Source organism: Carcharodon carcharias, chromosome 3 (genome assembly GCF_017639515.1).
Source record: "Carcharodon carcharias isolate sCarCar2 chromosome 3, sCarCar2.pri, whole genome shotgun sequence".
In the NCBI taxonomy this organism is placed as follows: domain Eukaryota; kingdom Metazoa; phylum Chordata; class Chondrichthyes; order Lamniformes; family Lamnidae; genus Carcharodon; species Carcharodon carcharias.
In genome coordinates this window covers 159400586-159417473 of record NC_054469.1, presented here as the reverse complement: position 1 = coordinate 159417473, position 16888 = coordinate 159400586, and the positions used below count along the sequence as shown (strand labels likewise).

The 16888-nt window shown below is 41.2% G+C and overlaps 1 protein-coding gene across 1 annotated transcript in view; it reads right to left on the bottom strand.

Moving 5' to 3' along the window:
* Window positions 1–16888, bottom strand: part of dnah5 (dynein, axonemal, heavy chain 5) — a 428506-nt gene that overhangs the window by 150311 nt on the left and 261307 nt on the right. Inside the window, exons 60-62 of the mRNA XM_041183995.1 lie at window positions 10810–10989; window positions 9280–9417; window positions 1563–1698 (exon numbers count right to left, since the gene is read on the bottom strand). Of these exons, the coding sequence (XP_041039929.1) occupies window positions 1563–1698; window positions 9280–9417; window positions 10810–10989 (454 nt within the window). The remainder of the gene's footprint in view (window positions 1–1562; window positions 1699–9279; window positions 9418–10809; window positions 10990–16888) is intronic.

Here is a 16888-nt window from a genome sequence, read left to right as displayed (position 1 = left end):
TCTTCGAAATAAAGTCATGGGATCTTTTATGTTCACCTGAGAGGGTGGAGGGACCTCAGTTTAACTCCTTTTCCGACAGTTGGACAGAGATGACAACAAACCGGAGAAAAGAATCTGCTCGATACATTCTGACAGTAAAAACATTAATCCAAACTCTGTTCTTAAAAATCTTAAGAGATAATTTCTCCTATGGTACACCTTGTGAAGGGAACTCCCAGTGCAGTCAAGAGGAAATGAGGGCAATTACTTAATGTCACTGCTCCAGAATATCTTGAACTGCCCCAAAATGATGTATATGATCCTGCATCTGCAGTAGTCCAATGTAGGACTGCTGAGGAGGTGAAAGGGGTGATTTTCAAGCTCCCACCTCAGTTTCCTCTGCCTATGGCCATTGGATGCCCAAGCAGAGGGGGAACTGAAGGAACCTGGTGGCAGAGCCTTTGTCAGGGTCCTTTACCTATCAGACAGTTCGTTAGTGACCTCAAGCAGCCCACAGAGTACAAAAGAAAAAGGTTCCTGGTTTCATCAATACTTCTCTGCCTCCCACCCCAGCCTACTCAGAATGATCTGGTGCAATTCAGGCAATACAACTATTCCCCTATCTCCTTACTTACCCTCTCTGCTCCAAGGACAAGAGTCAGTCTGCAGCGAAGTGCCTCCAGGTCAGACAGATAACCCAGGCCAGGAAAATCAGGGGCACTCCCCTTGCTACCCACCCCCTGCCTTGAATCCACCACCACCCAATCCCTGTAAGTGGAAAATCAGCCCTTGCCTATCCTTTTTCTTCTTTTGATTTGTTGACATTGTGCTCAGCAGATAGGGGCAGGATCACATGCTCAGCAGATAGGGCAGGATCACAATTCATAACAGGTTTGAGAACCTTGCCTTAGATGGAATGCAACATTTATTTGCAATTATGTCTGTCTTTGCAATACAAGTACAAACCAGTTTTTGTTCCACACCCGCACTACATTCATAGTGTAAAGACAGCCCAAGTCTGGAATAAAAGCCTGAGCTGATACTGGAGTGAAGCTGCAGACTCTCTTGAAACAGGGAATCTCACTTTGTCTCCAAGACAATTCAGACCTTCACACTTGATTTACATTCAAAGGTTTAATTCCAGTGCAAAGCAGGATGGGCACTGAATCTGCGGTGAGAGTGCACCATTAAACTTAGTACAGTACGCTGAGCTTAAATTTTATTTAAAACTAATTTTACTGTTCATTAAAAAAAAGCTGTTGCATATTGATTACAGAATGCTACTAATTACAGAATCCCCGATATTAATTCATCTTGCATAGCATCAGTTATCCAGACTGGACCCAGTTTCATGATTCCAATCAGATTTAGATATTATCCAATAAAATACTGTTATTCATATTATTTAAGATATTCTGAATGTTGATTCAACCAATTATGTTTTTTTTATGCTGTCCAGTAATGCACTGGGGGGATTGGGGCACTGGGCTCATGCATGTAATATCCCTATTTTTGAAAAGACCGAAAGCACAAGCTGCACTAGCACAAAACATATTGCAGCTATAAGTGGAGTTAGTTCTTACCCACAAGACGTTTGGTCTGTGCTGAGAACTCCTTACTCTGTTTGGTCCATCGTTCCTTTTCACCTGCCAGCCCGCTGATCAAAGTGGAAGCAGTCTGCATCTTGTGTCGGCAACGTCCAGCATCCTCCAACAATGCCTAATAAGAAGAAACAATAGTAGCTGACACCATCAAACATGAGGACATCAGCTCCATAATATTATCAAACAGAGGATGATCTCTTGAAAACAGATTACTCCTCGAGTAATCTTTGATCTTTAGCTATGCATTAAGTAGAGCCGACATCAGAAGCATAAAGTCCAGAGCTAATCTGAAATTGTGCTTTGGATCTCATCTGAATAATTCTGGCAAGCTTTGTACTTCACAAGGTTGAGATATGTTTTTGTAAGGACTATGCAGTGGTCATTTTTACTAATGATATCATGGTACAGCTATGTTTGTGAGAGCTTTGTTCGTAAAGTCAAAGTCAAGTGAGATCTTTCCACACATTGACATAGACCAAATCTGGCAGCTATGTCCTTCTGGAATCAGCCAGCAGTGGTACCAGAAGGCCCTCACCCAGAGTATATTCTGTACTTTGGCTTTCTTCAGAGTTTCACCCGAATGTTACAATCTCTGCAGAGACCAATGATGCTTAAAAAGAAATTCAAACTTCCAGTTAAAAGCCAAAAGGATGATATGACAAAATTTCATATTTTTAGACTTTTACTTAACAAAAGACTAAAAGCAATATTGTCTAAACACTATCTTTGGAGGTAACTATGATGCCCCATATGCCTTTGGGGGAAGAAACTTACATTTTCTGTTGGGGTGATGGTCCCTTTAATAACTAGGTTTCTCTGAAAGATGAATTATTGTAAAAAGAAACGTGCTAACAGTACCTGATCATGTGACTAACCTTCCTGTGAAGTAAACAATAGTAAAGTAAAGGTTAAACTAGAAGTTAAGTACGGGGGTGCGGGAAGTAGAATCATGGGTGTGGTTCTGACTCCAAGCAGTTTTAGTTTAGGACAAGCTGGCTGCAGGGAACATTCCTTTCAAGCACAATTCACTTGAAATTCTGAGTGCTGGCTAAAAAGGTTAAAAACCCTTGCTAACTGAAGGAGTATACTGACAGTGAGCTTGACTTCTGGGATAGCCAAGCTGAGGGGACAGAGAGGGAGAGAGAGAGAGAGAGAGAGAAATTGGATACAAGGCTCCAGTGTTGAACAACATTAGAAGAATAAGAATTTTGACCCAAAGTGGCTACACTTAAGATGTTAGCAACATCTTTGCTGAACTGGGAGTCTACAACCATGGGATGGTTGGAGGAGGTTTGAAGGGACGACCTTGATGGAAGTAAGTGGAAGGCACAAGATATCTCAACCTTACATGAATTTTTTAAACAGCACTCAGACCAAGTGGTTAATCTTCCAAATTCTGATAAGTATCTGCCTTGAGTTTTTGGGGGTATAAGTCAAATGGATGTAGAAGGAAAGTTGAGTTAACAACAGTTTAGAGTATAAGTAACTGAGTTCATTGTACTTTTAATGTCTTGATTGTAACTGACTATTTAAGACAAGGCTTTAGTTATTGTTTAAGTTTATGTTTGATTTTTCTGTAGCAAAATTATTTTGTATTAAACATTAAACCTTGTGGCTTCACTTGTTTAGTAAATATCTGGATTTTCCGATTTCCAAAAAAAATTCAATTAAAACATAATGCAACTTATACTTTAAGCCACAAAACAGAACATTCCCTTTTATCTTTTAGCACAACTGAAAATATACTTAACGATAAACTTTACACTGTCCTTTAAGTAGACATTCAATTCTCCTGGAACCAGTTCAAGGTGATACTTACCTCCCAGGGGTTTACTTTGGTTCTTTTCCATTCTCAGCCAGGGAACTTTTGATCTCAGAACTATCTTTCATTGTGAGGTTTTCCCCAGGGATTATTTCTCTACTACAAGCTAAGTGAATCTTCAATCTTCATTTTAAGTTCTCATGAATTTGGTTTCTTCAATCTGAGTGTGAGCTCCCACTCATATTCCTGTGTAGTGAAACGTAACATCTTGCTGCCTGTAGCTGTTTTCCCCCTCCTGGATCTTAGCAGGCTAACTTGTCTGAGAGTTCCAGGGCTAAATAAGTAACCCTTCCCTTTCAAAGCCCATCTCCATGACAACATGAATCACATGGGTCTTGCATCCAGGTAGAAATGCTGATTAGTAATCTTGTGACCCAAACTCTCTTTTATCTTTGAAGTAAATGGACGGTTTCAAGTGCAACAGTTTACAACTCAACATCCTCGACACTTTTCTTGGACTTTGCAGACTCACAGTCTATCCACTGTTAGCCCCTTTATCAGACAAAATTGGAGTTACTTCAGCCTCAAATATAAAACTCTCTTGATCTTTTATAGTCCGATCTGTACCCATTGTAAATCCATTAGATGGTATCAGTTTGTCTCAAGTTTCACTCTGGTGATATAGCATTTTCTGGAGAAATACTATAGATGCTCCCACAAAAACTACTGGCTTAGCTTCAAATTCCAGAAATCTGCCTTCACATGCCATGTCTTATGGCAAAAGTAACACATTAGTCTCATTGAATCAAATCAGCTCCCACACTGTCTCTCACTATTCTGAGAAGCAACTGCATTTTCATTGCTGCTATCCCACTCAAGGTAGTTAGTGTCCTGTTCCTTATCAATTTATTGAACTCTCCATCTGCTCTGTGGGTTTGCAAACAAAGATTTGCAGTCATCTTTATGGTTGTGGGGTGTTGTGATCTCAGCTGATATTACTACTGGACAACCCAAATCCCAGGGAGGAACCTGGCTTGGTGGATCCTAATTTTTAGTTTTTGTTTAGGTACATGGAGAGTGGCTACTGAACAGAGTCATGGAGTCAGTTGATAAACCTTTACCAAAAGAATGAAACATTTTTTAAACCAGAAAAGATGAATTATATTACAATATTCCTTCAGCCATAATTATGCATTCACAGACATATACTGATTTGTAAGGATAACACACTTTATAAAAGCTATCTTATACTCTAATGTTCACAGTAAGTACACAGTCCATGTAAACCACTAGGCGACCTGTGGTCAGCCACACCACACTCTGAAATCAAGTGACAGATACCACTCCAAAAAGATGCTATGGATCTTTCCTCAGTCCACCCAGGTGGTTGTCATATCATGACACCTTCCATAAGGGCCCATTTCCAGTGTTTCGAACTTTCCTTCCGATGTTCCTCTCCCCTGGGTCACCACACGATTCAAGCTTTCTTCCACACACACTCTCCCACTGATTCAGCCATCAACAGAACACCACTGCTTCACACGCCCATATAGAGTTACAGACCTTCAGCTGTCTTCTTGGACCTTCTGGCTTCTCGCATGCCGATATCGCTTTAAATTCACTTACTGAAACTTTCTTCCTTTAAGCTTGAAAGTTGGAGCCTTCCTCTCTGCTCCTTACTGTTACTTCCACAGAACAGGACCTTTTTTAGATTCCTGTTCTTCCTTTGACTAGAAGGTCTTCTTGGGACCCCTCCTTTCTGCCTCATACCTTGGCCTTGGGACTTTTCGGTTCCTTTGGGAAATCTGCTTTCTCTGCGGTTCCATCTCCCAGTAGACTGCTAACAACTTGGTATCTCCAATGAGATCCAGAACTCACTTGACTTTCACTGTTACTTTAACTTTAGAGTAACTCATCTAAGACTCTTATGCTTGTTTCCCTCAATGGTTTGCTAGTATGTGAGCTAGACATAAGAGTTAAACTAACCAACCGAACTCAAACCGCTTCGGGGAGCAGGGCAGGGGTGTGTGTGTGTGTGTGTGTGTGTGTGTGTGTGTGTGTGTGTGTGTCCTCTCTGGACCCCTGTTACTAGGCAACAGCGCAGTGTTTTTTCCTACTCTTGTTTGCTTTAACTCTCCTTCAAGAGTCATAAAACTCATCAGAAATGCAGATATACAAACAGAGCTTTAGACCTGTTGCCTCCACTCAAAGGTGAAACTAGATCCCAGGTTTCACATTTTAAACCCCAAGTAGGAAATTATATAAATTGAACTTAAACTTAAAGATACACCGTATTCCTAACACACCCAAATATACATATAACTTACTTAAACTATCTCTATTTCTTAACAGGGACGATTTGTAACTATCAGCTGGAGCAGCCGCCACCCTTAATTTACAAACTTTATGATCTTCCAGGTGGGACCTAATTTCAAAAGGAATACTGTTTTAACAACATCTCTAAGGTTTCTAAAATCTTGATCCAATTTCATAGCCCTACACCACTGATCAAACATCATTTCTTTCTCTAGCAAACTCTACAAAAGTCCGATTCTGCCTCTTCCTTGGATTTCTAAGCTTATGTCTATAATCTCCTGGTACTAACTCAAACGCATTAAACACAGAAGTTTTAATTATATCATAAGCTGCAGACTGTTCATCAGAAAGAGCTAAATAAACCTCCAACACTTTTCCTACCAAAACACTAATAACATTCTCCATATTTCTTTTGGCCATTTGTAACTTTGTAGCAATTTTCTCAAATGACAGAAAATGCTTTGCAACTCCTTCCTCACTAAATTTAGGCTCAAGGCAAATATTCCTTGCCAAATCAAAGCCAGGAGTTAAATCTGATCCATTGTCAAGCCTGTCTGATACTCCCTGTTCATGTAATTGAAGCTTTCCTCTATCCAATTCAAATTTTCTGACTTCCCTCTCTCTTTGCAATTCAAGATTTCCTTTCTTTTCACTCTTTGAAACTGTCTAACACTTTCCCTATTCCTTTCCTTCTATTTTTTCCTTTGGATTTCAAGTTCAAGTTTCTGCATTTCTCTATCTTATTGTTTTTCTTCTCTTTCAAGTTCAAACTTTTTCATTCCTCTTTATTTCTCAACTCACATTCTTGCTTTTCTCTCTTTCCAAATCAAGTTGCTTCATTTGTGACTGAATCCTAGCCAACTCAATCTGCATTTTATCTGGCTTATCTTTTCAGTTCTTAATGTTCAACTGTTGAGCAATACCTCAAATATTTCTGATTTCTTAGTGTCTAATTTTAAATCTATTTCTAAATTCTCTGCTTCCACCTTCAAATTAACATTTGTTAACTGTTGCAAGGCACTCCAAGACAGGTCCTTTCTTCGAGTTATGCTTCAGCAATAGACATAGCCATTTTAACTTTTCAATAAATACAGCGAAAATCACTGTGAAATTTTACTTGTTTAAACTCTGACCAAACCCAGAGTACCTGTCTCAACCTGTGGATTTGAAATCCTGCAAGGACCCCCAATTTGTTACAATCTCTGTGGAGAACAATAACTTTGAAGAAGAGAGCCAAGCTTCCAGTTAATAGCTAAAGGGATGACACGATAATATTTCACGTTTTAAGACTTTTATTGTAACAAATGGCTAAAAGCACTATTGACTAATCCTTACAGGAAACTATCTTTGGAGGCAACTTATACTTAAACCACAAAACAGGACATTTCCCTTTTACTTCACAGATATGTTTCAATTGTCCTTTAATTAGACGTTCAATCATTCTGGAACCAATCCAAGGTGATTCCTAGCTCCCAAGGGCTTACTCCTGTTTTCTCCCTTTCTCAGCTAGAGAACTTTTAAGTTCAGAATCGTCTTTCACAATGAGGTTTTCTCCCCTGGAGATTCTTCTCTAGCAAAAGCTGAGCGAATCTTCCAACCTCATTTTAACTCAATGAATTCAGTCTTTTCAATCCAAGTGTGAGCTCTGACCCACATTCCTGCGTGATGCACCACAGCATCTTGCTGTCTAAAGCCGCTCTCCCTCTCCCGGATCCAGGCAAGCTAACTTGCCTGTGAACAGTGCCATCTTCCGAACTCTTCCCCTTTCAAAGCCCATCCCCATGGCAATATGAATCACATGGACCTTATATCCAGGTAGAAATGCTGATTAGGTATCGACATCCCAAATCTCATTTATCTTGGAAGTTTAAAGCACAACTGTTTACAACTCAACATTCTCAATACTTTTCTGGGACTTTGGAGATTCACAGTATATCCAATGTTAGCACATAGGCTGTTGCTATTGTCTCCAAGTGTAAAACCTTGCACCTTCTTCCCAGTAAAACAGTCTGGGCCCCTTTAATCACCAACAATCAAACCACCCAGGCTTGCTGTCAGGCAGACTTCAGAACAGGTCACCTGATCCCCCTTCATTTTACCTTAAATTAAAGACACAGTCCCAAAACATAACATTCTTATAAATCTCATAATTGTAACACAAGTGATGTTCAAAAGTGACCAGTACTGATTCTTTAGTTGAGGATGTGCTGATCAGTAGAAGGTCTCCATGAAGTTTGTTCTGTAACCACAAGAACTCATGAGACCTAGAATGTGAGCACAACTATGCCAGGTCATTGCTTTATTCTTCCATGCGACAGCTTCACAACTTGGGAATCAAACATACATACGAACATAATTAGGAGGAGTAGGCCACTTGGCCCTTCGAGCCTTCTCTGCCATTCTAAAAGATCACAGGTGATCTGAGTGTAACCTCAACTTCACATTCCCACCTACCCTGATAACCTTTCACCCCCTTGCTTATCAAGAGTCTATCTATCACTGCCTTAAAAATAATCAAAGGCTCTGCTTCCACCGCCTTTTCAGGAAGAGTGGAAGAATGTTCCAAAGATCACAACCCTCTGAGAGAAAAAATTTCTCCTCATCTCCATCTGAAATTGATGACCCTTATTTTTAAACAGTGACCTCTAGTTCTAGATTCTCCCACAAGAGGAAGCATCCTCTCCACATCAACTGTGTCAAGATCCCTCAGGATCTTATATGTTTCAATCACGTCACCTCTTACACTTCTAAACTCCAAAGGATACAAGCCTAGCATGTTCAGTCTCTCCTCATAAGAAAACCTGCCCATTCCATGGGACAGTCACATGGACTGAGATGCTTCATACGATAGCTGGATTGCTGCCGACGAATTCATCCACTTTGCTCCTTATTGCTGAACATGATAGAAACTGGGTCAAAATCCTGGAACTCCCTTCCTAACAGCACTGTGGGTGTACCTATACCACATGAACTGTAGAGGTTCAAGGAGGCAACTCACCACCACTTTCTCAAGGGCAACTAGGGTTTGGCAATAAATGCTGGCCCAGCCAGCAAAGCATACATCCCATGAATGGTTAAAAATATAAACTGTTTACCTGAGTGAATGCTAGACCACTTCAGGTGACATTAATAGTCAACCACACACTATAGGGTGGAGTCACACGCTTGTCAGGAAATAGCATACTCCTTTTCTTGAAGTCATTAGTTTTCAGCAAATTGCCACCTCAGAGAAGGTTGCAGGATTAATGTATAAGGCCTTGTTAGGATATTTAAAAATATGAAGGAATTAATAAATTATGGGGAAACATTTGGTTCATATCTGCAGTATATAGCTGATGCATCCTGTGAGCTCTGAATCATTGGTCAATTGATATCTATTTTCTGTAATTCATTGCTTCATAACATGTAAACTCTATATACTAATCAGAACTCAGCATTAATGGATTCTGACAACTCAAAGAATTTGTAGCCAGTGTCCCTAAAAAAAAAGTTTCTATTCAAATGCATTCAGTTGTAGAAATTTCCTACATGTGATTAAGAATTTTTTTTCTCATAGTTAAGCCATTACACATATTTTGAAAACAATAAACAATTTGACTATAATCAATTTATACTCACTTGTTTCTCTGTCATGGCCTTATCATATGCTGCTTGTACAATATCCAGTTCTGCTTGTTTGGCATCCAACTCTGTTTGTGCCTTCTGGAGGTCTAACATTGCTATAGCCAGACGATTTTCTTGGATTGCCAAATTAGCCTAAAATAAATGTATATACATTTTTAAGGTATGATTTCAAATAATAGGTAATAAATGCTGTTGGCTCCTTTTTTCTATAAAATAAGTTGTTGTACAACATGGCATCATCCAAAGGTATGGGGAGAGTTTCTATTTGTTTGCTAATGCCATCGAACATTCCCTCTTCGCCACGTCACTTGACTTCTTAACTGCTTGTTTGATATCAAATCCTAGATGAATTATAGCTTCCTACAGCTTAACAGCAGGTGTCATCTTTGATCTCTGCCACAACTCTGTTCTCTTATGAATGATTCCATCCTGCTGGCATGCCATAGTCTCGAGCTCATTGGGTTATTCACAATCTTGCCATATTGCACAATGCTGAGCTGATCTTAAAACCACACATCCTCTCCATCATTTAGATCACTTACTTCCGCCTCTGTGACTTCACCCATCTCCACTCCTACGTCTGTGCCTCTGCAGCTGAGACATACTTCTGGTACTTCCTCTATCAACCAATCTAACTTTCCTTCCTGATCTCACACCTCCTTCTTTCAACAAACTCCAACTCATTCTGTGTCTTGTTCTGCAATATGCCTTATTTAACTATCACTCCGAAGTTCACTCACTGTCACTCATGTGCTGTCCTCCAACATATATTTAAAATTCTATAATTTTCCTCCACAAGCTCCTCCAGTACTGTAATCACTCCCAAGAATCCCATTCTTTTGATTCCAGCCTTTTATTCATTCCCCCAATCCACTGCCACACGTCCCCCTTACCCTCTATCCCCCACCCTTCCCAACACCTCCAACCCAACTCTTCACTCCAAAATTAATTAAGATTTTCGGAGTCTCGGGCCCAATCTCTAATAAAACATTTCCCATGCACCTCTCGATATTTCCTCCTCTCTCCCCATTTTCAAAAAGCTCTTGAAAAAAACTTATCCTCAGACAGGTATGCCATCACCTGAGCATTCATTTCCACACCCACCTAAGATGTGCCTTGGGACTTCTTGTGTTATTGACGTTCACAAATTCAAAGTGTTCACACGATCAAAGAATTGTTACAGTACAGAAAGAGGCCATTCTGCCCGTCATATCAGTCCCAGCTCTCAGAATGAGGTTGCCTATTCTAATAATTTTTATCTACTATAACACATATGAGCATTATTCATATAAATATATACCATGCATACTGCAAATAGCAATGATTTCATAGGTAGAAGAGTAATGCTGGAAACTGTGCTAAACTTTTTTCTGCTTATTCTTTTATCTATGCTACAATGTACATACAGATCAAACTTTTGTCTTTCTGCCATTTCTCCCATAAAATATTACTGTAGGTGTAGTATTTTAGAGCGAATAATCAAATATTATCACCTTAACATTAAATACGTTCACCAGAATGTACCTTTAGGGGTAAAACTTCCTTGTTAATGGAGAAGAAGGAGGCCATAGCCTTTGTCCAGGAGCAGATTCCTGCTACATTGCCACATACTCTCTTGGCTGTTTCAATATTGTAGTCTGCCATTTCAAAATAGGGCTGAAGGAAATCGACAACTTCCTCATTAATTGTGTCTTTGGGAAATTGCTAGGATGATAAAATAACATGATTAAGCATTTATGAGGAGTAATTTTGATTGTTGTCTCAATTATGCTTGTGCCTTTTTACACAGCTATAGTCTAACTTTAAACTAGAGGCATGGGCCATGATCTTTAGGATGGCAGGGTTTCCTATCCCGTCATTCGTGGAGTCGGGGGATACTGCCTGCCCTGTAGCAATTTCACACTCCAATGAGCATTAATCATCTGCAGACAGGACTTCCACTCCTCATTCAGGAGGAAGTCCCACCTTAGAGAGTTGCCAGCTAATATAATTGGCCGGCAGCTCTCTAGACCCTGCAGCACCAGAAGCTGCAGTGGACAGGACTGGATGTCTGCATGTATACTCTGCAGTCCAAGTCCACGAATTCCAGGAAAAGGCAAGTTTTGGGGGTCTCAGAGCAGGGAGGGTAGGGAAGGCCTGGGGAGGGGGAGGACAGTGGGGAATTGGGGTGTCAGAGAGGCGCTGATTTTGGGGGGGGGGGGGGGTTGTGGGGGGGAAGGTCCAGCAGTTACCGGATCTTAAGGGATGGGGGGAAGGTCCAGCAGTTACTGGATCTTAAGGGGTGGGGCCGCTCCATGTTAAAAGGGGGCTGCTAATGGAGGCGCCCCACCCCCCCTCCACCACACCCTTCCCAGTCCAAGGCCTTGCCCACCTCAGCATAAATTTGCTGAGAGGTTGGAGTGGATAGGAACCCAGCGGGAAGGCCATCCATGCTATTTCATGCTCAACCCCCGCCTATAAACACATCAACAGGGAGTGTAAAATACAGGCCATCGTTTCTTCCAAAATTAAAATATGATTAATTCATCTGTCAGTCTTTCAGTGCAATTTTAGTAACCAGTATAATTTTTTTTAAACATACTTAATAGCTGCTATAATAATATGCTAAATGACAAGCTTAATGTGCAGAAAGGACATTCAAGGCATTGGATTTGTGTCTTTACTCAATTTTCGCTACAATTGCTGCAGGGGCAGTGATGAAACCTTAGTCCTTTCCACTGGCATGTGGAGCCAACAGCTTTAATTCTATGTCAGAAGTGAGTGAAGCATGGATGGGGTGGAGTGTGAGGCGGGGGTGATAGTAGGTAGGGGCAGGGGAGACAGGAAGAGGAGGAAAATACATCTCCTTTTCATTTATATGTCAAAATATCAAGAGTGGTTTTGATGATATCTACTCAGCCTGTCCTGTCCTCCCACCTAAAGGACAATTTAGCGATGAGGGAAATGTTTAAAAGAACACAAGAGAAGAGGCATATTCTCATATTCCTTTACACTATAATAGCCCAAACGGGCAAAGTTAAAGGTAGCAATTATTGCTACGACCAAAATATATTTAAATTTGGATTCATAATTTGCTATTTGAGTAATTAAACCCACAATTTTCTGATAATACACAGCGGGCACCATTGCTAACGAGTGCTCAGAAAATCACACCTATTATGTCCAATTTGTACTTGTACAGAGAAAATACGTGTTTTAGCCACTTAAAGAATAGGGGGCAAATTTCAAGGCCCCTGGATGTGGGTTTGAAGTTTGGAGGTGCCAGGAAAATTAGAAAAAAAATGCAACATGCCATTTTGCTGCTGTGTCCCCTCCTCTGGCAGCTTTCCCCAGAGGGATTTGGAGGGGTAGGTGGGACCCCCAAGGCTGAGGGGAGAAGACAACTGGAGCCATTAAGGAGGCATTTAAAAGAAATCCCTCTTTCCCGCAGAGTGGTCTCACATTACGTTTCCAATCTGGCAGCTAGGAGAAGGCGAGAGCACTATAGGAGGGATGGCCTCAGTGAAACTGATAAATGTGAAGGCTTTGATCAATCGTACCGAGAGCTGCAGAAAAGGCCAGGCTGCTCAAGGGGATAATCAATTTGGCTGGAGCTAAGGAACAAAAAGGGTGCAATTATGTTGCTTGGTGTAGTCTATAGCCTGCCAACTAATAAGGAGGATGCAGAATAGCAAATCTGCAGGGAAATTAGAGAGAGATGCAAGTTTATAGAGTAGTTATAATGGGTGACTTTAATTATCTGCATGTAGATTGGGACAATGGTAGTGTAAGGGTTGGAGAGGGGCAAAAGTTTCCAGATTGTATTCAGGAAAATTTTCTACAGCAGTATGTGTGAAATCCAACAAGAAAAGATGCACTGTTGGACCTGGTTCTTGGAAATGAGGTGGGCCAAGTAGATCAAGTGTCAGTTTTATTGTACATTTTAGGATGATAAAAGAAAAGGACGATAGGAAATCCAGATTAAGAACAACTAACTGGATGAGAGCCGACTTTGATGGGGCAAGAAGAGAGCTGGGCCAGATAGACTGGAACAAAAGATTGTTGGGAAAAACTGCAGCTGAACAATGGGCTACCTCCAGAAAAATAATTGGTTTGGGCAGAGTCAAGGTATATTCCATCGTAAGGGAAAGATAGGGCAAAGAAATCTAGAGCTCCCTGGATGAAAACAGAGATAGAAATTAAGACAAAGAAGAAAAAGTGCATTTATGTCTGGTGTCAGGTAGAAAATACAACTGAGAACCAAAAGGAATACAGAAGGTTCAGAGGGGAGGTGAAAAAGCATATTAGAGAAGCAAAGAGGGATTATGAGAAAAGACTAGCAGCTAACATAAAGGGGAATCTCAAAATCTTCTATAGGCATATAAATAATAAAAAGGTGGTAAAAGGAGTAGGGCTGATTTGGGACCTAAAAGGGAATTTACACATGGATGAGGTATTAAATGGATAAATGAATAACTTTACATCCATTTTACCAAGGAAATAGATGCTACCCAGGCCATGGTGACAGATGAGGAAACTCAGTCACTGGAAAGGTTCAAAATTGATTGGGAGAAAGTGTTGAATAGACTGTCGGTACTTAAAGTTGACAAGGCACCCGGACCGGACGAGATGCATCCAAGGATATTGAAGGAATTGAGTGTAGAAATTTCAGGGGCACTGGCCATAATTTTTCAGTCTTCCCTAGACTCAGGGAAGGTGCCAGAGGACTGGAGAATTGCAAACATTGTGCTCTTGTTCAAAAAAGGTTGTAAGGATAAGCCCAGCAGTTACAGCCCTATCAGTTTAACTTCAGTGGTGGTCAAGATTCTAGAAACAATTATTCAGGCTAGAATTAGTAGTCACATGAAAAAATAAGGGTTCATAAGGAATAGCCAACATGGATTTCTATAGGGGAAATTGTGTTTAACTAACTTGCTGGAGTTTTTTGAAGAGGAAACAGAAGAGGTTGATCGGGGTAATGCTGTTGACGTGGTATACATGGACTTTCAAAAGGCATTTGATACAGTGCCACACGACAAACTTGTGAGAAAAGTTATTACTCATGGAATAAAAGGGACAGTAGCAGCATGGATACAAAATTGGCTGAAAAATAGGAAGCAGAGAGGAATGGTCAATAGATATTTTTGGGCTGGAGGAACATTTGTACTGGAGTTCCCCAGGGGTCAGTATTGGGGCCCTTGCTTTTCCTGATATATATTAATGATCTCGGTCTTGGTGTGCAGGGGACAATTTCAAAGTTTGTGGATGATACGAAACTTGGGAGTGTTGTAAACTGCGAAGAGGACAGTGTAGTACTTCAAAAGGACACAGACAAGTTGATGGAGTGGGCAGACAGGTGGCAGATGAAGTGCAATGTGTAGAAGTGTGAGGTGATGAATTTTGGTCAGAAGAACATGGAGAGACAATATAAAATAAGGGGTGAAATTTTGAAGGGGCTATAGCAGCAGAAAGACCTGGGTATATATGTGCATAGATCATTGAAGTTAATAAAGCATATAGTATCCTGGGCTTTATTAATAGGGGCATAGAGTACAAGAGCAAGGAGGTTTGCTGAATTTGTATAGGACACTCGTTAGACCTCAGCTGGAGTAAGTATTGTGTACTGGTAGCCACATTACAGGAAGGATGTGAATACATTGGAGAGAGTGCAGAAGAGATTTACAAGAAAGGTTTTAGGGATGAGAAACTTCACCTACGAGGAAAAATTGGAGAGCTTGGGACTGTTCTCCTTGGAGAGAAGAAGGCTAAGAGGAGATTTGATAGAGCTGTTCAAAACCATGAAGGGGCTGGATAGAACAGATAGGGAGATGCTGTTCCCACTCATAAAAGGATCAAGAACGAGAGGACAGAGATTTGACGTGATTTGCAAAAGTAGTAAATGTGACGTAAGAAAAATATTTTTCACACAAGTGGTTCGGGTCTGGAACGCACTGCCTGGAAGTGTGGTGGAGGCAGGTTCAACTAAGACATTCAAGAGGGCATCAGATGATTATCTGAATAGAAACAATGTGCAGGGGTATGGGGAAAAGGCAGGGCAATGGCACGAAGTCATAATGCTCATTTGGAGAGCTGGTGTAGACATGATAGGCCGAATGGCCTTTATGCCGTTAAAATCCTGTGATTCTGCGAGGCTGCCTTGCAAAACACTCCTATTACTGACCAACACTTCGCCCACCCTCAGCTTCACTTTTCTTCTGCCAGCCTTCAGAGCAACACAGGAGCAGCTTATGCAGCAGAGGTCAGAGGAAAGGGGCCCCAAGATGCAGGTGGAAGGAGGAGAGGCCCCCCCACCTCAACCCCCAAACACCAGTGCCTCAGGAGGCTTAGGCTCTCACAGCAGGTCACTGCTGATATCTTCACCCTCATGGTGAAAAACTGCAAACCCAATGAACCAGGCAGGCATGCATTGCCAATGTCCAACAAAGTATGTGTCATTGAGGGCCCAGCAGCTTGCTTCCCACAATCTTGTTTCTCTGATTCATACCAAGTTTTGCAATCTCTTCCCCTGTAAGGACAGAGAAAGCAGGGAGGTAGGAGCGCTAACGGCTTCTGTCCAGAGGAGCGAAGGACAACATTTGTGCAAAGTGACTGAGGCATGGGTGTGAGAGGCCAATAAGCTGAGGCTGTGCATGAGTATAGGCTGCTCAGATGGGGATATGAGGTGCTTGCAGAGGGAGGAATGAGTGGAGCTGTAAAGTGTGCTGACCTGAGGAGTGCTGTGCAGGAGAATATTGGGCAAGTCAGAGTGCAGGGCTTGACACCTAATTTTCCTGGCAACCTCCCATCTCCAAACCCATGTCCAAGGGCCTTGAAATTTGCACACCCACCCTCCATCCCCCCAACCAGTCTTTCTTATGTGGATAAAACACCATTTGCTTTTTCTTTCTATTTTTTTTTATACAAGTATAGATTATATATAACAATTGTGATTTTTGGAGCATTCACTGGTGATGGCACATGCTGTGTATTACCAGAAAATTGTGGGTTTAATTACTAAAATTGCAAATTATGAATCCAGATTTAAATATGTTTTGGCCTTAGTTTATTATAGTGTAAAGGAATATGAGAATATGCCTCTTTTTTGTTCTTTTAAATGTTTTTCTCATGGCTAACTTGTCCTTTGGGTGGGAGGACAGGACAGACTGAGCTGTAGATATCACCAAAACCACTCTTGATATTATGATGTATAGAGTAACAGGAGATTTATTCACTTGGCGTGCCCTTCAGAGATTCTGTGCTCTTTTGTTGCTCTATCTCCAGGTGAGAAGGGCCACACTGCTGCTGCTGACTTTCTCAGCCAATTCTATCCATGCCTGGCTGATTGTAGAAACTGTCTTCCTCTTCCTGCTCTTAGGTGACCTCATCCTCCTGCAGCTTCTCAGCTATACCTCCAGATAAGAGTGGATGAGTAAAATACCAAATGGAGACAGTGGGCATGGCGCCATTGCCATTGCACCTGACTTTACAACCCGCACTCCCTGCCTGTCTGTCTGCTACCAAGGGTGGGGTTGTAAAATGCCACCTATTGTGTGTTTCCTTTCATTAGAAATCCTTCCTCTGACAAAATAGCTACAGCATTTCACCTGCACTCCCTAACTGATGA